General features: G+C 37.0%; 1 protein-coding gene across 2 annotated transcripts; it reads left to right on the top strand.

Moving 5' to 3' along the window:
- The first annotated feature begins 1961 nt into the window (after positions 1-1961).
- PCOLCE2 (procollagen C-endopeptidase enhancer 2) lies at positions 1962-24947 on the top strand. Of its 2 annotated transcripts, XM_039357471.1 has the most exons (10): positions 1962-2062; positions 2247-2400; positions 5828-5933; positions 13491-13746; positions 14649-14773; positions 17892-18028; positions 19471-19625; positions 20252-20335; positions 21076-21243; positions 22960-24947. In XM_039357471.1, the coding sequence occupies exons 2-10, from the start codon at positions 2297-2299 to the stop codon at positions 23088-23090; spliced, it is 1266 nt and encodes a 421-aa protein (XP_039213405.1). In that variant the 5' UTR covers positions 1962-2062; positions 2247-2296; the 3' UTR covers positions 23091-24947. The 2 variants fall into 2 exon arrangements, with proteins under 2 accessions (XP_039213405.1, XP_039213406.1); XM_039357472.1 differs by lacking the exons at positions 1962-2062; positions 2247-2400 and adding an exon at positions 2085-2199.
- The last annotated feature ends 70 nt before the right edge of the window (positions 24948-25017 follow it).

A 25017-nucleotide genomic window follows, 5' to 3' on the forward strand; every position in this document is an offset into this window, starting at 1 on the left:
GCTTACCATGCTGCAGGGCTCCTGTTCCACTGCCATGTCCATGCTGTAGCCACCTCGAGGCGCATCCTGCCACCATTGGCACCGCAGCCATGAGGCGTGACACGCCATTGTGAGGCCTGCCACGCTGCAGCCGCCGCCATGAGGTGCATCCTGCTGTTGCCGCCACAAGGTGCATCCCATTCCCCTTGGCACCAGTGCTGCATGCTGTGACATGCCTCACGGCGGTGACAGCCATGCCATGATGTACCTCGCAACAGTAGCAACATTATGACATGCCTCGTGGCGGTAGGATACATCTGGCAGTGGCAGCAATAATGGTGTCAGGATATGCCTCGCAGCAGTAACAACAGCAGCAGGATATGCCTCCTGCCAGCAATTGCACTGTAGCGGACCTCCCGCCGGAGAGACAACTCGGGGTGGCAGTGGCGGTAGCATGCACCTTGCAGGGCTGGCAACGGCAGCATGATATGGCTTGCAGCGGCGGCAGCACCAGGAACCCTGCAGCACGGTAAGCAGGTGTGGGACGCATGGGGCAGTTCCCCCCCTCCCCCCACCTCACTCACAAACACCTAGGCTAGTCGAAGACAGCTTTGTATATGGTGAACACCCAGTTGTATGGGTCAGTGTACCATCACGCTAAGCCCAAAAATTGGATGAGTAAGCATGACAGAGGCAACCACAGGCAAGCAAATTCTGTGAATACAGTCAGTATACCACCTAGGAATGAATACAGCACGTTATATTTTTTTCTCTTCCAACACTGCTCCTGATTAATTCCTAATAATCTCAAATTTTGGGAGACAATTTCAGAAACACATGCAATCACATTTTCTCCCTCCCTTCCTCTCAGTAACGAGTTTTTAGCAACCCAGACTTAATCCTCACATTTGTAGTCCCTGGGTATTAGCATGGCAATAATGATCTGCCATAGCACAGTGTTGTGAGAATTGATGTCTCATATATAGGGTGGATAGAGCACCAAATGGGAAAACGCTAATTGAATCCCCTGAACTTAGTGAAGGAGAAGCTGCAGTATTCCAGCTATACTATCCCAAAGATACTTTTTCAAAAAGCAACTGGACTTCGTTGTTTTCCTTGAAGATGTTTTGCTTCTCATCCAAGAAGCTTTTTCAGTTCTGAACTGAGGAAGCTTCTTGGATGAAACGAGAAAGATCTTCAAGGAAAAACAAATTGCAGTTGCCTTTTGAAAACACACCTTTGGGATAACCATGTACTCTAGAAAGAGTACAGAGAAGAGCAACAAAGATGATTAGGGGACTGGAGGCTAAAACATATAAGGAATAGTTGCTGGAATTGGGTATGTCTAGTTTAATGAAGAGAAGGATGAGGGGGGACATGATAGCAGTGTTCCAATATCTCAGGGGCTGCCACAAAGAAGAGGGAATCAAGCTATTTTCCAAGGCGCCTGAAGGCAGGACAAGAAGCAATGGATGGAAACTAACCAAAGAGAGAAGCAACATAGAACTAAAGAGAAACTTCCTGACAGTTAGAACAATTAACCAGTGGAACAACCTGTGAATGTTCCAATACTGGAAGTTTTTAAGAAGAGACTGGACAGCCATTTGTCTGAATTGGTATAGGGTTTTCTGCCTGAGCAGGGAGTTGGACTAGATGACCTCCAAGGTCCCTTCCAACTTTTATTATTATTGTTGTTGTTGTTGTTGTTGTTGTTGTTGTTGTTGTTATTATTATTATTATTATTATTATTATTATTATTATTATTATTATTATTATTATTATGGATCATCGCACAGTCAGCCAGATGATGATGATGGATGATAATGATGATCTAGATGACTGAGAATCTCATAGATATTCAGCTATATTACATTTCTCATCAGCTCTGGCCCCTACCCGTACGCTGAGGCAAATGGGATTTGGTATCTTCGGAAGGGGGTGGGATTTCTAAATTTGTAATCTTCCCAGAATTGGTGGCGCGAGTTCCACCGGTGAATTTCATTGGAAGGTTCCCTCCGCCTGGGAAGCGCTGGAAAAGGCCGAGTGCGACTTTTTCAAAGCCATCTTCGCCACTTACCGCAAGGTAAAAGCTTGAGGGGCGTCTGTTTTATCTCTCGGTCGCTCCCTTCCCCACGTTCGCAGCCTCGGACGGAAAGAGGAGGAGGACGCGGGAGCTTTTTCCCCCTCCCCTCGTCTCCGCCAACAAATGGGATATTCACGGTAAAGGGCCAGTGGTTCGCTTTATTTTTTGTATTTTGGGGGGGTAGGCGCTTTATACAGGTGGCCTCGAACGAAGGGGCCGAAGCGGGAGAGGAAGATGCAAGACGCGGCCGCCGCAGCCACGCGTTCGTTGGCCCTGGGATTCCTGCTTCTGGCGGCCGCTCTGCCCTCCAACACTCGACAGCAGCTGCAAAGACCGAGGTAAACTCCCTTACGAGTCCGCTGCTACCGCTGCAGCGCGCGGAAACGCAAGCCAGCCTCGCCTGCCGGCTCCGTTTTGCTTATTTGTCCCACTTTTGCCCGGGTTTGGCACTGCCCCCGGATTTAACGAGGACGAGCCCTCTCCTGTTGCCGCAAGGGCTTATTGTTCGGCAGGGGTCTCCCTCCTGGCTGACTGGCTGGAACGCCCGAGATGCACAGCAGACTTTAGTACCTCAAGGATTACCGTAGTAGCGCCGCTCTCTTGCCCATAACTTTCCTGTGGTTTCTTCTCTGCCCCACTTTAGGACCTCGTCTGTCCTGAGGAGACAACTCACGCCTCCTCCCCCAATCCCGAGTTTCTCCCTGGCGTGCAGTTAAAAGAAAAAAAAAAAAAAAACCTCCTTTAACGTGCAAGGGCAAGATCTAGGGAGAAAGAAGACATTTGCAGCCTAGAGGGTGTGCAGTTTATCTCTACCCTGCAATTTTTAAATGCATTTGGGATTTTTGTCTCTGCTGTGAAAACTGAATATTTCATGTATTTGAGAAGATGAAAAGAGTATTTCTAAACACGTGCAGAGTACATATTCTAACAATAGCAATGAGATGTTTCCAAAGGGGTGTGTGTGAGGAGATTCTAGGGTAAGTGTCCCTGAATTCTTGAGTCCAGTTTCATAAGGATGATTTATTTTGAAAGGGGTTACTATTGTGTTTGTTCTAGAGAAGAAATGATAATTCATACTTATATGACATCAAGGTTTGTTTCATGTTCATCCAGGCGACTGAGGGAAAACTGGACCATACAGTGGATAGTATCACAGAGTCATGCTGTGGCTAGCCACAGTTCTCCAGCACATATTTGCAGATATACTAGTCTGTCTAAATATACAAATGTATTTGTTGCAAATTGCAATGAAGAGATTGTTCATTTGCTATGTCCATGGGGAAGGCCATATAATTTAATAAGGAGTTTCAGAGATGCTTTACATTTCTCTTACACAGATGTATGGAAAACATATGTTCATCCTTTTGTCTAAATTATACAAATCAGTTTTGCCTTATAATATGTATGGAAGCCAATGTTGTTAGACATGCATAAGAGCTACCTGGAAAATACATCCCTTTTCTCAGATCCAATTAGTATGTACTCTTAGGGAATAGTCCATTCAATTCTCCTTTTTTTCTTTTCAAAAGACAGCAAGCGTTCTGAATTCAGTGTATATTTCACTTTTCATTTAGGAGCTCAAGGTGGCATAATGTTCCCTCCTCCTGTTTTTCTCCATAATAGCCATATGTGGTTGGTTGAGTTGAGGGAAAGTGATGGCCCAAAGTCACTCAGTGTGTCTCTGTGGCTGGGAATGGGCTGATTTTGGGGTTTCTTTGCTCCTAGTCCAACTCCTTAGCTATTATACCACACTGTGGTTACTAAGTGAAATCTGTCCTCATTAGAAACTAGTGGTGAGATTGTTCCTATAGGGCAGTGGTGGTGAACCTATGGCACACGTGCCAGAGGCGGCACTCAGAGCCCTCTCTGTGGACACGCATGCTGTGCCCCGGAGATGGCGAGGAACTGGCCCCCGCTGCCCTGGCCCGCCCACCCAGTCTGCCATGACCACTGCGGCCACACCCACCCGGCACCCAGTGATAAATAAGTGGGTTTTGGGTTGCAATTTGGGCACTGGGCCTCTAAAAGGTTCGCCATCACTGTCATAGGGCTTTTTTAAAATTCCTTTCTGCAAGTTCTTGGGAATCCCCTAAGTATGCTAGGGTTTCCTTCTTTTTTAACAAGGCTGGGTTACAGTTTTAGTGACACTACCAATTTCACTTATAAGCAGGATTGGTGTTATTTTTAGTTTTAAGACGATGCAGTGAAGTAGCATCACCATTAACATGCTAGTGAGGGTGTGAATACAGGTAGTCCTCTACTTGCAACAGTTCATTTAGTGACTGTTTGAAGATACAACGGCACTGAAAAAGTGACTTATGACCGTTTTTCACACTTATGACCATTGCATCATCTCCTTGCAATGATAGCCTTCTGCAAGCTTCTGACAAAATTAATGGGGAAGCCAGATCCACTTAACAATTTTGTTACGAACTTAACAACTGCAGTGATTCATTGGCAAGAAAGGTCGTAAAAATAGGGCAAAACTCACTTAATAACTATCTCATTTTTAGCAACAGAAATTTTGGTCTCAATTGTACTCCTAAGTCAGGAACTACCTGTAACTCCTTTCTGCAAATTGTAGAATTCCAAGTGATGCCCTCATTGTAAAATGGTTGGTGGGAAATGTTTCCTGGAATTTGATACTTTCCTATAAAAGGCATATAGTCCCCACACTTAGCAATTTGAAAACAGTCTCTGCTGATCTCTCTTCCCATCTGTATGACAGATGGAAGTAATAGCAAGTGACAACTTGGGTCTGTTTACAGAATCCAGGATGTCCTGACAGGACAGGACTTTCTTTCAGTATACTTCAATTATATGTGTTTCCTCATCTGTTTCCATTTTGGTGCCAAGTTGGCTGCAGTGGTAAAACACATTATTTTGGAGACATGCCTCGGATGAGAAGAACCTGTGATTGAAAAATGCTGCCTGTCCTTCACTACAGAACGGTTCTTGTTCAGGGTCCTAGTCAATCGTATCATCCAAATTTAACTTTCCACCACTCTCAGTCCTGTTTTTCCTTTAACCATGACTCAGTATCCTACTGGACTTCATTGACACAGAACCAGAGGAATTATAGAATGAACTTTAAAAGGTCATTAAGGATTAATGTGAAAAGAGACTGCCAAAAATGAAGAAAGAAACAAAAGCAAACAGGATGTCAGAACAAATTGGAAATTGATGAGAAGAGAAGCTAAAACCAATGAAGACAAAAATGTCAGAAAGGAATTTAATGAGTTTCATAGAACTATTAGCAGAGACCAGAAACAGTAAGCATCTGTAAAGATAATGAAGATGGAAACAGACATGGAAAAATAAGAAAGTCTTCCAAACTTTTTGAAGGAAACAACTGTATATGTATGTGTGTGTGTATGTGTGTATATATGTATATATATATGTGTGTGTGTGTGTGTATGTGTATGTATATATGTGTGTATTCACACACACACACTGACACATCAGGTGTATCTACTGTATGTCTGCTTTTTTGTCTACATATTCACACATGCACAACCATAGCATGTTGAGATAATCGTGACTCAGCAATAATATATTTGTATTTTCCTGATGTGGTTGCTAAGAGTTGAAAATGATTGGATAGCACATAATAATCAATTTAAAGCAACAAAATTGCATTATATTTTAATAGTTTTTAAATGCTTTTTACAAAGCCGTATATTTTGACAGTGGCATATTAAATGCCATTTGTTTTATCTAGACCAGATCATGCTATCTCAAAAATAATTCTTCTTTGTTTTCCAGGGCTTTCAAATGTGGTGGTATTCTAACTGGAGTATCAGGGTTTATTGGAAGTGAAGGATTCCCAGGAGTCTACCCTCCAAACAGCAAATGTTCCTGGAAAATCACAGTAAGAAATCTTGATATGACAACTCCTCCCCCACAAAGAATAATATGCATGCTTGCTGTTGATGGTTTCAGTTATGTGATGAGTGTCTATAATGATACCTTAATATCATATGTAGCAACCCAAGTAAAACATTTGATATTTAATATAAATTAAATCACTTGTAGATGGATCATAGTGATGTTCTTTTATCTAGATGAAAGCTTAGCTGTTCATTTCAATAGACTTTGAACTCTTGCTCTAAACCAAAACCTATTTGAAATATATATGACTTAATGTGATGGCCATGTTTATGCAAAATGTTTAAAAATTCCAGGGTTTCCACAATGTGCTGAAAGCTAACTATCCACATTGAAGTATTTTAATGTTTTTTGAACCCAAACTGTAAGTTCCCTTTTTGCCATGTTTGAAACCTTAAAAGGAAAAGCTTTTGTGTGTTATTGGAAAGGTAATAATAGATTGAAAACTACATTTATGGATATTACATGAAGGAAGGTAATGCCTTCTCTGCTGAGAATTCACATGAAAAAAAGATGTATACATGTTCCCCTTAATATTTTTTTAAAAATACAATATGCAACATGCAAGATAAAGATGAGACTAGAAGCACAATAATATTTTAGAACAAAACAGAATGGATACATACAATGTTTATTCTTTTACACTTTAATAAAATTTGATAAAATTTAACAGCTGTTGTCAAACCTTTACTACACTTTTAAAAATGCTTGTTTGAATTGGGCTTCATAGACAGTTCCATGGAATAAGGAAACTAGGTGTGTTTAGCCCAATGAAGAGAGGTTTAGAGGTGACATAAAAGCCATCTTTCTATACCTGATAGGCTATCACCGGAAAAAGGGTATTGATTTACTCTCCATAGCACCTAACAGTAGGACAAGAAGCAGTGGGTGGAAGCTCATCAGAGGGAGATCCAACCTGGAAATAAGGAGGAATTTCCTGACGGTGAGAACAATTAATGGAACAGCTTGCCTCCCAGAATTGTGTGTGCTCCATCACTGGAGATTTTCAATAAAATATTGGACAACAGTTGGTCAGGGTGTTGGACTGTTATTCTGTTATTCTGAATAACAAGATAGTACATTACAGCCAAATGTTCTTTCTTTTATTTCTCTTCATACTTTTTTCTAACTATAGAAGCTGGTCATTCAGCACGTTGTATTATAGGCTTGACACAATCCACAAGTATAGTACTCCCTGAACTGTTTTTCTTACCATCTCTTATATAGCTATTTGTAGAGTGCAAAATACCAGGCATCACATACCAATGATTTTAAAACATTCTCTTGTCAGTCCTCAGTGATTTAGGAGAAATGAAAGAATACTTAATCTACTCACAGAGCCTCTAAGAATATAACATAACAATATTCAAGTCTTCAAATAGTCGATTTTAGTATAAGCAGTATCTATTACAATTACAACATATAAATATGTTTTGAATTACAGTTACAATTATAACATACAAATATGTTTTGAAAAGTCTTCCTAAGTAATTGAGTTTAATTTTTAACTAGAAAAAGCCTAAACTGTTAAGCGTTGTCTAACATGGTGTGTAGAAAAAGAAGTTGAAAATAATGAAGCTTTGTTCTATTTGTTTTTAACTTTTTAAAATAGATTTGTGAAAGTAATTCCATGAAGAACAATGAGTGACATAAGAATTTGTTACCTATAAAAGGAAAAAAAAACACAAAGAGAGTTATTATCCAGACTGGCATTTATGTGCTCATATGGAAACATCAAAGCTGGAGCAGAGGAGTTGAAAGGAGATGAGAATTACTAATATTAAGGACACAGAATATAAAACATTAATGTGATCTCTGAACTGAGACATTATCCTCTTTATGCAAATAATGCAGAATCAGATTCTGAGTAGATGAATTAAATATCTAAAAAATAAGTTTAGTTTCTGACAGGGTGAGAGCTGTGAACCATAAACACAAAGCTTTCGCTGTGTCTCTGCATAACAGATACAGTGCCCTTGCTGACCTTAATAGGGACACTAAGGAGACAGGTCAAGATAGTTGTGATGATGATAACTCAAATAAGCAGGGGATTGTGGTTTGAGATTAAGAACTTGTTTTGGACAGGGGAAAGTATGAATCAGGTATTACACAGACATCAGTCATGCAAGAAGAACAAGGCATCCAAAAAAAGAAGTCACCTTCTGGTTGGTGATTCAATTATAAGGAATGTAAATTTAGGAAAGGATACAGAGGTTTCAAAAGAGATCGGGTGTCTTCCATGTGCTGCTGCCAGTAGGAGACAATAAGTGTATTTTTAAGATAGTCAAGAATGCCAGCAAGGACTGTGATGGGGATGCTGTTGTACATCTTGGCACTAATGATCTATCCCAAAAAGATGTACTCTGTGCAGAATGATTTCCAGAGCTTGGGGCAGGAACTTAGCAGGATAGGCTGTAAGCTTACTTTTTCAGAGGCTTTACCAGTCTATAAGGAACAAAATGGAAAAGGCCAGTGTATAGCAGAATTCAATATGTGGCTAAAAGAGTGCCGTAAAAGGGAAGGCTTTGGTTATATTAGTCACAATGTCTGCAGCTGGTCCAATGAAAAAGTGTACAAAAGAGATGGCTTGCTTCCATCAAAGAAAGGGATTGAGTTACTCAGCAATAAGTTCACAGATTTTCTGGAGAAATATATAAACTGAACAACAGGGACAGTGAGTTAATTGATACAGAACATTTCTGTCCCCGGCAATCTAAAAATTATAGGGTTATCAGTGCATGTAACATAGAGATGTATGGACAAGAATATTAACCTAGCTGTCAAGCAAAATCAAGCTTTTAAAAGTGAGTGTCACACCAAGTGCACTAATCAAACAGGTAGTAAGAAAATAGGGGAACTCAGGCACCACACAGGTTATGTAGAAAGTAAACACAGGGTCAGTCATAAAGAAATGTCTATACACCAACACACAGTATAAGCAATAAACAGGGTGAACTAGAAATTCAGGTAAATGAGGACAGATATGATATTGTTGCCATTATGGAAACTTGGTGGGATGAAACCCACAAATGGAACACACAGCTAGAGGGATTTAAATTATTTAAAAGAAACAGAACAAATAAAAGAGGAGGTGGATTGCTCTATATATAAGATAACACCAAAGATGTTACAGACTCTAGAAAGAGTACAGAGAAGAGCAACAAAGATGATTAGAGGACTGGAGGCTAAAACATATAAGGAACGGTTGCTGGAATTGGGTATGTCTAGTTTAATGAAGAGAAGGATGAGAAGGGACATGATAGCTGTATTCCAATATCTCAGGGGTTGCCACAAAGAAGAGGGAGTCAAGCTATTCTCCAAAGCACCTGAAGGCAAGATAAGAAGCAATGGATGGAAACTAATCAAAGAGAGAAGCAACCTAGAACTTCCTGACAGTTAGAATAATTAATCAGTGGAACAACCTGCCTCCAGAAGCTATGAATGCTCCAACACTGGAAGTTTTTTAAGAAGAGACTGGACAGCCATTTGTCTGAAATGGTATAGGGTTTCCTGCCTGAGCAGGGAGTTGGACTAGATGACCTCCAAGGTCCCTTCCAACTTTATTATTGTTGTTGTTGTTATTATTATTATTATAATCAAATTAAGCTGGACACAAGATTTCTCCTGGCTGGTATGAAAGTTTTTTTATTGTTATTCTGAAAAAAATAGGTGTTCTTCAAATATTTGTGCTTGCCTTTACCAGATAAGGAGTATTGTGATTTTCTGTATGTAAAGATTGACCAATAGCATCAACATCATCATCAATTTGTCTGTGAGATTTATATCCTGTTTCTTACTGAGTGCCTTTCCAACTATGGAGTATTAAGTCAATTTTCTTGGGGTCCATGTTTTCTCCCCTTCTCTGGAAGCTCACAATTAAATGTTGAATTAAATCCTATAGTGATATATTTGCGGTTTTCAGGATTTGACCAATGTGAGTAAAGCATGCTTTCCTTGCTTTCCCAGGCCATGCTCACAGTATAATATTGCAAAACTTCCTTTCCCCTCCTTTTATTTTTGAAACCATTTATGTTACAATGTAGCAATATTGCTGCTTCGTTTCACTTATGTGTGTGCATGTATATGTATAAATTTCTGTGCATGTGTATGTATACATTTTATTATAATTTCAAGATAAAAGGAAAAATGATGCTATTACAAGTAAACATTTAAATATGGTAACGAAGGAAAAGAGAAAAAAACCAATATAAGCAGTAAAGTATGGGTGGATATAGTCTAATACACCTTTGCAGTTAACTGTACAGGTAGTCCTCAACTTATGACCACAATTGACTCCAAAATTTATCTTGCTAAATAAGAAATTTGTTAAGTGAGTTTGCCCCATTTTATGACTTTTCTTGCTACAGTTGTTAAGTAAATCACTGTAGTTTTTAATAACACGATTATTAAGTGAATCTGGCTTCTACTCTTGACTTTGCTTGTCATAAGGTTGCAAAAAGTGATTACGTGACCCTGAAACATTGCAACCTTCATAGATACGAACCAGTTGTCTAGCATCCAAATGTAAATCACATGACCATGGGCATGCTGCAATGGTCATAAGTGTGAAAAATGATCATAAGTTACTTTTTTCAGTGGCATTGTAACTTTGAACAGTCATTAAGTGAACTGTTGGAAGTCAAGGACTACATGTATAAGACATTTCATATCCATTTTCCAGGTGAAACATAAATCTGTTGAACTGTAAAAAATAATTAATTAGCAAAATTGGAGTCAATCTGAGGAAAAAGAAAAGCTATAAATAATAAACACTTTGTTAAAAGTATATTGCAAAATACAGTGGTGCCTTGATACTCGACTGCTTCAAAACTTGTCAAATTTGGTACTCAACTCATTTTGGCATGAAACTATTGTTCTGGTGCTGATTGTTTGTTTGGCACTTGATGCACTGAAAAGGCAGTGGGGGACAACCACAGAAGGCAGACAGAAAGTTGGTTGTGCTGGGAAGTTCGCTGGAAAAGGAAGCAGAGGACAGCATCAGAGGACAGAGGAAGTCGGGAAGGTCATGCTGGGAAGATCACTGACATAGGAAAAGGCAACAGTCCAAAGAGATTGTAAGCAGGATGGGAAGAGTCTCTGAGAATGTTATGCATCTTCCTCAAACAGCGAGATTCGAAGATGTTATCCAGGGCTGGTACCTGGAGTCCGATAATATTCTGGACAGTTTTAATAATTCTCTGTAGAGCTTTTTTATCCACTACAGAGCTGCTCCCATACCATGCAAGAATGCCGTATATCAGGACACTCTCAATGGTGCTGTGATAGTAGGACAGAAGTAGATGCTGAGATAGATTTATCTTCCTGAACATTCTCAGGAAGTACAGCCTCTTCTGTGCCTTCTTCACAAGCATGTTAACATTCATAGTCCATGAGAGGTCCTCCGAGATATAAGTGCCCAGAAATTTAAAACTACCCACCCGATGACAACTGCAGTAAACTTATTATATGCTCATAAGTAAAAACGTTTGACACTATCCACAATGGAGGAATGGTAAGATGATGGAGCTTGCAGAGGTAGCTAAATTAACTCTTGTCCTAGATCAGTGGTTCTCAACCTTTTTAATGCCGCGACCCCCAACCACTCGTAAGTCGAGGACTACTCAACCAGTCGTAAGTCAAGGACTACTCAACTGGTGCAGCACCGTTTGCAGAATGGGACTTTTGGCGGGCTCAGCAGGGCAGAGACAGCCTGGACATTTCCCATTGGCTTTTGAAAGCCAATAGAATTAGACTCTATTCAAGAGAGTCTATTCTATTGGCTTTCAAAAGCCAATAGAATAAAAGGGAGTAGCACAGCTAAGGAAAAGGGGGAAAAAATGGCGGACTGCGTTGTTTGGCAACCCCCATGAAATGGTCGTTCAATCCCAAATGGGGTCCCGGCCCACAGGTTGAGAACCACTGTCCTACATCAAAGAAACAACACATCAACATTTATGAATTATAGATTTTTCTGCATGAAACAGACAAAAATATGCTTATGATTTGTGGTTTGTTGATTAGAGAGAAAAAATGGGTAATAGAAAAAAGTAGCTTTTTTGTAATCATAGATTAAGAGATAAATTTGTAATTATATTTGCTATAGAGGAAATCAGAAGCTTTGTTTCTTTTTATACTTTCCAAGTGTACTTTTCTTTGTTCTATCTTGTATTATATTCCTGTTTTCTCTTCTTTATCCTCAATTGGAAAGATTGTATTTGTACTCTTGGTTTCTTCACATTTCTGCCTAGGGTCTTGTAGGATCCAAGGATTCTTCTGGTTATATCATTCATCTTGGATCAAAAGAAAATGGATAATTGTTGATGGGTTTGACTTGGTAACCTCTCCATCATATCCTAGATATAGGTCCAAGATAGGCAATATGCTTCCTGCAGCATCATGTCATGTCTATTCCTTTCAAAGGGGAAATCACCCATTGTTTCAAGACTCCTCTTTTTTCTCAGAGAGGCTCTGATTTCTTCCAGCCCAAGAGGCCCAACTCTTTTCTACAATGTTCTGTGTCATTGTAGAGGACAAAAGAGGAGATCCTGGCACACTCTTTATGTCCTGGGCAATGATACTTTCAGAAGCAGCTCAGGCAAATGTCATACACTGGATATAAAAAGGAGGAGAGATATAGCACAGATTTCCAAGATTCTGTCTTATAGCCAATCTCAATAAAGAGCGTTTCTGGCTTTCCTATGCAGTAGATTTCCTGATTGGGTCTATCTAGTGAATCTGACAGGCATGATTTTGTAAGGTTGATTGCCTTAGAGGAGGCTGGCACTGTTCCAAGTTCCATTGGCATCAAGCCTCTAATGTTTTTGCTTCCTTGGGACACATTTTTGCATGCAATTTGCCTCTGCCAAAGGTTTTGCTTTGCTTTGCTTTGCTTTGCTTTGCTTTGCTTTGCTTTTAATTTTCTCTGGTGTTATGTTCACTTCTCTGCCCTTCCTTGAAAGCTTTAGCTTCCTGTCCAGGAACCTCTTGTCCTTCTTGAAGCATTTCAGTGTATCTCTTTGTTCAGTTTAAATTATATTTCATCCTTAAATTTATCCAAAGTAGCTATGATTTGTGATTAACAAATGGTAATGCTTTGAATATGGCTTATGCATATCAATTGTTTGTTGTTGTAATGCCAAAACCCACGCTCTTCCCTTAATCCTACTTTGTTTCCTTATATTGCCCAGGTCTTTCATCTTGCTTGAAGTATGCAAGGCAAGTTGAAAATAAAATTCTTGATATGGCTAAGCAACTTTTCCGGTGCTTTTCTCATCCCTTGCCCTCTTTTTTTTTTCCCCTTCCCCCTTTTTAGCACAATAAAACTTCAATAATGTTTTGTAAATTGGAAAGGGGAGGTAACAAAATTTCTACAGAAAAAAAAGCATTTGATGAAGACTGCTGCATGAGGAGGCTGAGAAAGTAGTGTCTGTTTTATAACAGATAATGCTTAAAATGCAATATAAAAATAGCTTCTATATCTTAAGAGCAGTTAATAAAAAAAAAGGTTATTCAACTCTTATGTCTTTTTCCCCCCCTATAGGTTCCTGAAGGGAAAGTTGTTGTTCTTTCTTTTAGATTCATAGACTTGGAAAGTGATAATCTATGTCGATATGATTTTGTGGATGTATACAGTGGCCATGCCAACGGGCAGCGTCTTGGCAGGTTCTGTGGCACTTTCAGACCTGGTGCTCTCGTGGCCAATAGCAATAAGATGTTGGTGCAAATGATTTCAGATGCCAATACAGCTGGAAATGGCTTTGTTGCAAAGTATTCTGCAGCAGAGCCACACGAAAGAGGTATTTTTCGAGTTTTTAAAGCTGAAATCTTCTGATCTATACTGTATTTTCATGGCAGATTTAGAAATTTAAAAATCATGTTAGAATTAGTCTGTTTGCATAGGATAAGATTGCTGAAATTATATTTTCTAAGTGTGTATATGGGGAGGCAAAGCAACAGCAATGACAAATATATTCCAAGTCTTTAAAAGGGGAAATTAAGCTTGCGATATTCACCAAGCCTCTCCTGAATTTTTTTCAAAAGGGAGTAAAAATGTGGCATCTTCAGAATGACAGAATATAATTTCTCAAAATTGACTAGATATCTAAAATCCAATCCTTTGTATCTGGAGCTACAGTCTTTTTTCCATAGTAGGAAGAACAATAGCATGTACTTTTATCACTTAAAATTATACATAGAAGCTCATGATTTTTAGATTAAAAATATGAATTCAGTTTTTAATTGTTCAGATCCTTGCTAAAAGGAAACTATATTTTTATATTTAAACTTCCTGAGTACAAGAAAAGGAATAACTTCGAATGAGTATTAATAGAGCCCTGACTCCATCAGACATTATCGACCCTTCAGCCCAAAAGTCTAATAATAAATGTGGTCTCTGGTGACAGAAGGTGGAGCATAGCTACAGTTTCTGCTTTAAAATATACTTCACGTTAAAGAAAAAAATGTTAAAGAATTAATAGATAAAAAGACCATACTCTTTCATATAAAGATTTAATAATTGATAATGAATTGATTCTAGGAGTTGGTTGAAACTTGGTGGCTTTTCTACAACTACAGTGATAGAATAATGTAATTGCAGTACATTATTTACTAATGTAATAGGCTTAGATGTACAGTAGATTGCCATGGACTTCATTTGACAGTTGAGCAACTCTGCTAGCTATGTATTTTGTATTTTTAGGAGATCAATACTGTGGTGGACAACTAGATAAACCTACCGGATCTTTTAAAACTCCTAACTGGCCTGATCGTGATTACCCAGCAGGGGTGACCTGCTCCTGGCATATTGTGGCTCCAAAGAACCAGGTGAGCTGTATTTTAAAAAAAAACTAGTTTGATCTAGTGTTAAGTCTAGAAAGCAGGAAGCTGTGAGTTCTAGTCCCACTTTACGCATGAAAACCGACTAGATAATTTTGGACCTGTCACTCTCACTCAGTCCAATTCACTTCTCAGGGGAAAATATGAGGAAGAAGGAATATAAAATATATTTATCACCTTTAACCTTCATCTTTATAACCGTGTGTGTGTGTGTATCTATCTATCTATCTATCTATCTATCTATCTATCTATCTATCTATCTATCAGCTTGTTATTGAGTGAAGAGATCATTTCTCTTCATTCAATGCATCCAAGCAAGCCAAAAAGTTGGACACCCTTGATTTAGACTAGAGCAAGGGTGTCAAACTCGATCGCGTGACATGATGTATCGTGACATATTGCAATGTTTTTTGCCTTTGCAGAGCCAAGGGTGGGCATGGGTTGCATGTTACACATCCATCCTGCAGGCTTCCAGTTTGACACTCTTGGTTTAGAGCAGTGGTTCTCAACCTTTCTAATGCTGTGACCCCATAATACAGTTCCCCATGTTGTGGTGACCCCCAAGTGGGTGTGGCCACCAATAAGAGGGAGTAGGGCAGCTAGGGAAAGGGGAAAAAAATGGCGGACAGCGTGGTTTGGCGACCCCCGTGAAATGGTCATTTGACCCCAAATGGGGTCCTGACCCACAGGTTGAGAACCACTGGTTTAGAGCATCCGTAGCTTCTCTTAAGTGCTTCCTATCAGTGGCCTTTTATCCCAGTCCAATTTACAATAAAGGCCTCTAACAAGCAGTAGGAATAACCAGGGGGAACAGGAGGAAGAGTTGCAATCAAGACAAAGGTTTGATAAAAGAAATTTGAGTTTGAAGCAGAAATGTAACTTGAGAAAGAGGCTCAGATTTGACTCTCCCTAGTTCTCACAGTTAGGTGGGGGTGGGGCAGGAAGCATATTCAGACCTGCAGGACTCAATTACTATAACCTTATAATAAAAGTAATACGAACATTCATAACTGGTTCCCTAAGTTGGTCTGTTTTGAAGGGTTGACTCAACTTCTGGTATAGTTTGTAAGTTACTATTAATTTATCCAATTAGAAGATGTGGCTGCTTGCCTTCACAAAACTTAATTGTTGTAACAAGCTAGTAACTCTGTTCTTCGATTATAAGGTCATTGTACAGTATACAATGTTGGCTATAGTGTGGATGTAGTAAAATATTAATGTTAATAACTGTGACATCACATGCCTAGTAACTGCATTGATACCCAAAAGATCTTCAATTCTTGAGCACTTCAACAAACCAAACATTGAAGATGTAGCCAGGAAGAACATACGCAACTTTGACAAATAGCAATCATTTAAGTTATGTTGCTAATCCAGTGAGCCATCTCTAGAATAGGTAATGGAACAAGTCCAATCCACGTGGATTAATATTCTGATTTCTGAAATGCATCTTCAACAGCTTTCAAGTTTGCCAACAATGCACTAATTGTAACTGAGTTCAGCCACCTTGCTGCTGATTGTCCTTTTCATCTCTTTTCTTCCACCTTTCCCAGTATTGGATCCAGAGAGCTGGATCTTCACAAAATGAGTCCAAAGTCAAATAATTTGAGCCTGGTCATTTGTTTCTCAAGTGAGAACTGTGGGTTGATTTGTTCAAGTGTACTGATGATTTTACCTGGTATGATAATGAAATGTCTGTAAGAAAAATAACCAAGCTTAGAGAGCACTAAGAACTCCATAGTTCAAACCTGAGCTACAGTTATTCTCTTCTATTGATATATTTTATTATATTTAATTTTAGTCTCTATTCGCTATGCTCTTTGACTTTTACATCTACATTGTCCTCTTTAATGTCTCCAATTTTGGCATTCTAGCCTCCACAAGGAACACATCTTCCTTGCACACTCTGTGACTTTCTGATATTTGGTGACCAATGATATTTGGTCAATGATTGTATTGCAGCCAAGTACTGTTTTTGCTATGCTGTTTCTAACTGTAAAAGCAATACTGTTTTTTTTTTCATGTCCTGAATAAAAAACAGTGTAATTCTCTGACTGAAAGTGTCCCATCTGAGTTTATCTCATTTCGCTGATGGCTAAGTTATCAATTTGCAGTCGTTTCACTTTTATCTTTCATTATGTTGAGTTTTCCTATATTTATATATTTGTTAGATTCCATATTCTTACTGTATTTCTATCTTTGTGGCTTCAGATTTTTATCCTACATCAGCAACTAAAGCCTTTAATCTAGCTACTTCATAAACACCAATAGTATTCTGAAAGATCCTTAATTCTTCCTCCATATTGAGTGTCATCTAACCTGAGGGGCCTATTATCTGGCACTATATCGTCAATCATTTTGTATTTTCTGTCCCAGTGGTTTTCTTGGTCAAAATGCAGGAGTGGTTTACCATTGCCTTCTCCTGTGCAATCTGAATTGATAACTTTACAAATGCACAGCCATTTGTCCGAAATGGTATAGGATTTCCTGCCTGAGCAGGGGATTGGACTAGATGACCTCCAAGGTTCCTTCCAACTTTATTACTATTATTACTACTACTACTACTACTACTACTACTACTATTAACCGTTGTCTCTAAATTGATCATCTGCCTCTGGCATCTTCCTGTGTCACTGCTGACCAATATAAGGTGCCTGCCTAAAAATAACTTAAGCAGTCTTTCATGTTTGAGTAGAAATGCAGATTAATGACTAAAGACAGATACAAAGCTAAATAATAGCTTTGAGATAAAATAATATTTTCCAGTACAGTCACAAACTTATAAAAAGCTTCCATTTATTTATATAACCACATACCAGGGAAAACATCAGATTTACTTCTATTCAGTTCATATTAAATATATGCCAGTAGAGGAAGGTGATTCCAAGACCTATTTAGTTTTATCCTGCACCAAATGTTTTAATTTTTTTCTACAGATTTTATGATTAAAATGATTAAAACAAAGGTAACAACACAATGTAGATTTAAAATTCTTGTGGCTTAACAATGGCTTAAAATAATATAGGTCAGAATATATTTAGATTTCAAAGAGATTTTCATACTAATAATTAGCAAGTGTTTTAACAGATCAATCATTATCTTGCAGGTCATAGAATTAAAGTTTGAAAAATTTGATGTGGAGAGAGATAACTACTGCAGGTATGACTATGTGGCAGTGTTTAACGGTGGCAAGATTAATGATGCCAGGAGAATTGGGAAATACTGCGGAGACAGCCCACCAGCGTAAGTAAGCTCATTGGCTAAATACCTTTTAGCAAATGCCACAAGAGGGATGGGACAAAGTGATGGGTATTCTATATTTTTTATGGAAAGCCTGTTAGAGCCCAGTTATCTATTCAATAACTTTCCAAATTTAGACATTAAAACTGATTTTCTCTTTCTTAAAAGTTACTGTAGCTTCAATTTTGATCAATAGAGTATTGTTTCATTACAATACTGATGACTCACATTAATTAGAAATAATCCTGTGCTATTTTTCAATAGTCTAAATGTGCAAGTTTAATAAGATTAAAAATAACAGATAACCACCACGATGTAAATAAGTGTATGATAAAAATACAACAGAAGCAATGGGAAGAAAATGTGCTCCTATTATCATGCTATCTTCTCTACCACCCCACTCCACCCCACCCCAAAATATCCTAATTTTGGACCTCAGTGTTCAAAAAGATAGATACCAAATTCTGCTACTGCAAGCAACCAGTATCTAAAATACACATCTAAATATTTTTATTGTTTATCCCATGTTATTCAGTGAAGAGCTTTCACAGTGATACAATTTAATACCCTGTCTTTAGTGGCCCTTACAGATAGATATCACAATATTTCTTATCCAGGATCACCTCTGCAAGAGCTCAGAATTGCTTGAATCTGTGGTGCACAAGTTATTAAGCTGATATCATACTGCCCTTGTGATCTTACAAGTCACCGTCTACCAGTATAGAATTGTTGCTGTACTGAAACATTCAAGATCACAGAATTCTAGCTGTGGATATGGCTATGCGAGTTTACTCAACAACTAGCTGTGCCCAGGTTCTTTCCTCTTTATTTCTCTTCCACCGTTCCCTTCATCTCCCTGTTGCTCCCATCAGTTTTGATATTGTTAATAACACTTTATTCCAACTGAGCTTGTCCTAAACATTATGTTGGCTACATTGGAATAAGAAAAGGAAGGTTCCAGGTTTGAAAGTTAATGCTGAATTTAGACTCAGTTACATGAGTCCAAGTGTGAATTTCATTCTTCACCTCTTCATTTACATTTTTTCTTGATCACTATTGATATATTACCACAGAGACAGAGGTACTTGAAATACTAGTAGAGTATTTCTGAATTAACTATAGAACTTGCTCTAAATGATAAACACATACTGAAAATTTGCATTTTTGAACACTTCCACTTTCTGTATATGGATCCATAAGTACATTTTAGCAGTTTGTCTTAGAGCCACTTATTGTCTCTTCTTCCACTGTTATTGTTTTCCTAAGAGCTAAAGTAAGATTTGTAGACAGATTTATTTAGGAATTGTGAAGCTTGTTTTTCTATCAAAGTAAATGTTTATATTCCTTGTGGAAATTCAGTTTCATTCAAAATATTTATATGTGCAGGATATTTATTTACTATGGTCTGCAGAGTTATTAATGATAAAAACATTATTCTCTTTTAGGCCTATTATATCTGAAAAAAATGAGTTGCTTATTCAATTTTTGTCTGATTTAAGTTTAACTGCTGATGGATTTATTGGTCATTATAAATTCAGGCCCAAAAAATTACCAACAACCACATCACCAATCACCACCACAACTCTTCCTACTATCACAGGTGAGTGTGGGGCCTTCATTTAAGGAATGAAGGAAATAACATTCAAGCTATATTGTAATGTCATTTTTTTCGTATTTGCTATACTTTAATGTAACTAAGTGACCAAAAATAATTGTTTTGATTAAATAGAGGTGACAGAAGCACCACATATGAGTATTGCTTGTCTGAAAAAAAATTGTATGTCCATACTTAGAAAAGTGGCCATATATTTGCTAATTCATCAGCTCTTAGAATTGTTAAGGATAGAGATTTTATTCTTCATTCAAGAGCAAACTTTTTTCTCCATAATGCCCCTCCTATAATCCTGATCATAATCATGAGAAACATCTGGATTCATAAAAAACAAATTAGACTATTTTTGCCAATTAGATGTTGTACATTCTTTCAGAACTGAATCTAGGTACATCATCTGTGCTACCATGAATTCAGGCACTACTATTCTACATAATTATAATTCATACAGAGCTAGTATATAGAACATTGGTTTATTAAAACTTGGCTTGTCTAGATTGTTCAGAGTTTTGCTTTTGAGTGACCTTTTTTTCTGTAACAACATAAAAAAAGACATTTTTAGAAGAGTTCTGAAACACTTTTTTTTTTTTTTCATTTTGGGTCTCTTTGGAAAGCCTTGAAACCTACAGTCAGCCTGTGCCAGCAAAAATGCAAAAGGAGTGGAACTCTTGAGAGCAATTACTGTTCAAGTAACTTTGGTAAGATCAGATTTCTTCTCCCCACCCCCAAAAAAGTGACTTAGGGATGTATGTTTATAGAAGAGGTTTGGAGCATTTATCTGTAAGCTACCATTAGTGCACAAGGAAATTCTTTCAGCTTATACAACTGTAGCTCTTGCACTGAACTCTATGACTTAGTTATATTCCTTGAGATGTTTGATGAGAAGACTGAATTTTTTTGTCAGAAGAGTTTTCTAATCTAAACACAAATGACTGAACAGAAGGAGACTGTTGCTGTATGAACGTTTTGATTTAGTGACAACATCAGCATGTTGTATTGGAAGGCTCTTTGGTTTTTTTTTTTATTCAAAGTGATAAATTCATAGTACATACTGCTTTGCTCTTAATTCCTTGCTATCTTCTGAATATGTTTCTTTAATATCATTATAGTTAATGATGCTCATACCCCCTTTTTTTTCAGTGTATCATTCCTTTAGCGCAACTGACAAATGCAATTTGTATGCCATGTATTAACCCAGGACAAACAAGTTTATTTATCCAATATTCATGGTTAAACATGGATATTTAAGCTGCAGTTCTTCCTTTTTACCAAAGTTTTGTTTTTCCTGTAAATAAAAACTTTATTGCATTATTCATAACATTCCTTTATGTATTATATTTTCTATTTATGCTTGTTCACTGCTGAATGGTGGAAAAAAACCTGCTTCATTGTTTTGCATAATTATTGCAATCTATTCCTCCTAAATTGTCCTTTTTAGTAATAACTGGATCTGTTATCACAACCAACATCAGAGGTGGAAGTTTATATGCAACTGTATCAATCATTAATGTATACAAAGAAGGAAATTTAGCAATTCAGCAAGCAGGGAAAAATCTGAGTGCCAAGATTATTGTTGTCTGTAAACAATGTCCTGTTATCAGGAGAGGTAAGTAAACTCAAAGTGGAATTCTGAATTTTTCAAATGACATTTGTCTTTATAGTTTTTATGCTCCTATTTTTCCCAGAAAACTATATTTAAGTTGCTCATTCACCGAACAAAATACAAAAACAAATTATTTAAATTAGTAAAAAAGGTGAAATGAGTGAGAATATCCAGAAACTGCTTACCTTAAAATCTTTTCAGTTTTTGTATGTATTATATGTTAATAATATAAGTGAGTTGAAACAGGATGATGGCTTAAGCCATTTTAGCCCTCAAAAGAATCTGTAGCTCCATAAACTAAAATAGGCATACATTATTAGAAGGCATAGGCATGTTTGTCCAACAATTAAGATTTGAAATGGTTTTGCTTATACTTAATTTTTAGACTATGGACTTCTGTTTTAAATAAAACTAGATGTTAAAATCATTTTATTAGCTCTCACAATGTTGAAATGACAATAAAAAGCTAAACATTGAATGAATACTACAAAAATATTTATGTAAATGGGATAAGGATCCCTGCATCAGTAAGTGCAAAATCATACAGGGTTGGTTCTACTTGTGAAGCTGGCCTTGCACAGTTTTTCTCATTCTTCTACAGCAAAGGTCCCAAACCCATGGACTGATACTGATCCGTGGCCTGTTAGGAACCAGGCCACGCAGCTGGAGGTCAGCAGCTGGCAAGCAACTGAAACCAAAACCATCCACCACTGACTCGTGTCTCCCATGAAACTGGTCCCTGGTGCCAAAAAGATTGGGGACCACTGTTCTACAGAACAGTCCTTTTTACTAAGCAGGGTTCCTTTATGCTCTGGGTATCAATTATAAGAATGTGCGTTACTGGAGGGTTTATCAAGGAGACTGGGGCAATGAGAATTAAGGAATGGTGAATGAGAATTCATGCTTTCTCATTTGCCATGGTTGAGTTTACCAACAAGATACCGTATGTACAACAAGAAGCCTATTTTTTAGAATGACATTTTCTAAATAGGTACTACTGCTAACTTTACTTATCTGATTAGTGGCATAAAACTATAGAAATGCTACATGGGTGTTTTACAGATAGTCCTTGACTTACAGCCATTCCTTTAGCAACTGATCAAAGTTATGACGTTGCTGAAAAAAGTAACTCATGATTGATCCTAGCACTTATGACTGTCATAGCATCTCCACAGTCACGTCATTTAGATTCAGGCACTTGGCAACTGGCTCGCATTTACGATGGTTACACTATCCTGGGGTTATTTGATTGCCATTTGCAACCTTTCCAGCTATCTTCCAACAAGCAAAAACTTTAAGATGTTGAAATTCACTTAACAACCATGTGATTTGCTTAACAAATACCAAAAAAGTCGTAGAATCAGGCATGATTCACAGCATGGTTTAGCAATGGAAATTCCAGCTGCAATTGTCATAATATTTTATCAAATGTTATTAAATGAGAGATCATACCAGAAAGCAACTAAGCAATAACTACTGGAAAATATAGCCAAATAAATTTATCTGAAGAAATAGACAAGCTGCTATTTTTAATAGTGAACAAAACATTTGACCAATATTTTCATTTGACCAATATTTTCATGAGTGTATTGATTCCATAGGATGAGTAACTTGAGTTTTCTAAAGTCTTGTTTGCATTTGAAGAATTCAGTAGCCAGTTGAACTATATTATTCTTAGGGATATAAAGCAGAATTTATCATTTCCTTCTCTTTCAATAGGTCTAAACTATGTTATCATGGGCCAGGTAGAAGAAGATGGCAGAGGTAAACTCCTGCCCAGCAGTTTTATTATGAGTTTCAAGACTAAGAACAAAAAAATCCTGAATGTCTTAAAAAACAGAAGGTGCTGATGTAAGACTTTTTGAAGCCATTTCTTACCATTTTTTTTAAATTTTCTTCATACAGACAAAATTTGCACTTTCCAAATTGGTATATTTTTTGGGATTTTATAGCAATATAATCCTAATTGATTTATCTATCTTGCAAGTAATCAAAGTAAAAATGTATTTCAAAGCTTTCAGCAACTTGAAACAATACATTTCTACTATACTGAAACTCTTAATTTATACTAGATTGTTGATGTTACAAGTGCAAAATTTATAATTCATTTTAAAATTGTTTCATATTAATCATAAAAACATTTTTATTAACAAATACTTTTTTAAAAAACTGTTTTTCAAGCTTATTGCTAATATTTTCTACAGTAGGATTTTGATTCAAAGCATGCAATAAGGGAAAAAAATCATGTTTGGATCCACTGCATTTACAACTAGGAAACATTCTGGGAAGAGTGAAAAGACTAAAAATCCTAAGACATTAAGGCCCACAATTATGGTGCACAAGAACAGTATTGTTTTTTTTTTTATGATCACTTGATGAATAGAAATTTTCCAAACAGTGGAAAGGATGCTGTCATCTTTATACATTGAATCCATATTTTGAACCTGATTTGTATCATATTGCTTTAAAGATTTAGTGTGCAGATTTGATTTTTAAAAAATTCTATTCTGGCGTTTCATGCTCAAGATTGTAGAATGGCTCTAAGCTAAATTTAGAATTATCAGAAGATTCTGATTCAAATATACTTTGGACTCTGAACTTCAGTAGAATCTCGAATAAGATCAGTACAACTTTGCAGGATACTTATTCTTACAGTTTCTAATACATAAGACTAAATCAGTTAAGAAGAACCAGTTTGGCCAATGATGATTTTATTGAGATTTGACAAGTGATTGGCTTATACATTTTGGATACTAGTTCTATCATATTAAATATATAGCTCAAAAAGATAATATTAAACGTATAATTCTAATCTCAATACTTTTGAATCTGAATATTCCAAATTCTAGGATGCTTAAACATGAACCATATTATGTTGGACAAAGCAAGATCATAACTTACAATGTTTTGCTATTTTGCTATTATTTTTAAATACTATTCTTGAATATCTTGCTTATATAATAGATGCAAATAAAATACATCATTGCTGAAACCTTTGAATTAAGGCAGACCACAATCAGTCCCTGTGGAGTTGGCTCCATAATCCAAAACTATCAAGTGAAGTTGTGCCATACTGGATTTGCCATATTGTAAAGTATTTTAATTGACTTCTTTCTATTTTGCTTTTTGAGTAATCTATTCCAGTATTGTACCAGGTTTTGTTTATTTTGTTATTCAATAGATTTTCTGGGAGTAGAAAACAGAAAATATTCAGATTATTAGATCCTGAACAAATTGTTAGTAAATTCCCTTTTAAAGGTAATACAAAGTACCAAAAGAAAACCATTTACTAGGTTCAGTTCATTTATGTGATGAAAGCACATTATTTATGGTTTTGACTGAATGGAAGAAAATGAAAGAAAAAATAGAAAAAGAAAAATTATATCACAAAACAGCTTTTGTTTTTCTATAATTACACTGTTTCTAAGTTATATACCTTTTTATGATATTCATAATAATAAAATGAATTTTTCTGAAATAAACTTGGATCAGACATTAAGAGTAGCATTACTTTTTTAGAAAAATGCCAATATTTCTATACTGTGCTAGCTGACAAGATACACTATACAATACAAAATGGTGTGTTTCATAAGTAAAAACCTTCAATTTCTAATCGAAAAATCCACCATCTTCTTTTGTGGGATAAATTCAGGTGGGGGATAAGTTTAGGTTGTTATACAAATGGAATATACAGACAATGCAAAAGAATCATCAATTTTATAATCATATCACTTTTGATAATTCTGTGGTGCAAAAATAGATTTGTTTATGGATGTA

Source organism: Crotalus tigris, unplaced genomic scaffold, assembly GCF_016545835.1.
Source record: "Crotalus tigris isolate CLP2741 ecotype Arizona unplaced genomic scaffold, ASM1654583v1 scf7180000018923.2277400, whole genome shotgun sequence".
In the NCBI taxonomy this organism is placed as follows: Eukaryota; Metazoa; Chordata; class Lepidosauria; order Squamata; family Viperidae; genus Crotalus; species Crotalus tigris.

Bases quoted from the DNA above. Each gene is read 5' to 3' on its own strand.
- PCOLCE2 (XM_039357471.1), top strand. From the start codon at position 2,297: ATGCAAGACGCGGCCGCCGCAGCCACGCGTTCGTTGGCCCTGGGATTC. The intron at 13,747-14,648 runs GTATTTTTCGAG...TTGTATTTTTAG, and splicing joins AGCAGAGCCACACGAAAGAG to GAGATCAATACTGTGGTGGA. The intron at 21,244-22,959 runs GTAAGTAAACTC...CTCTTTCAATAG, and splicing joins ATGTCCTGTTATCAGGAGAG to GTCTAAACTATGTTATCATG.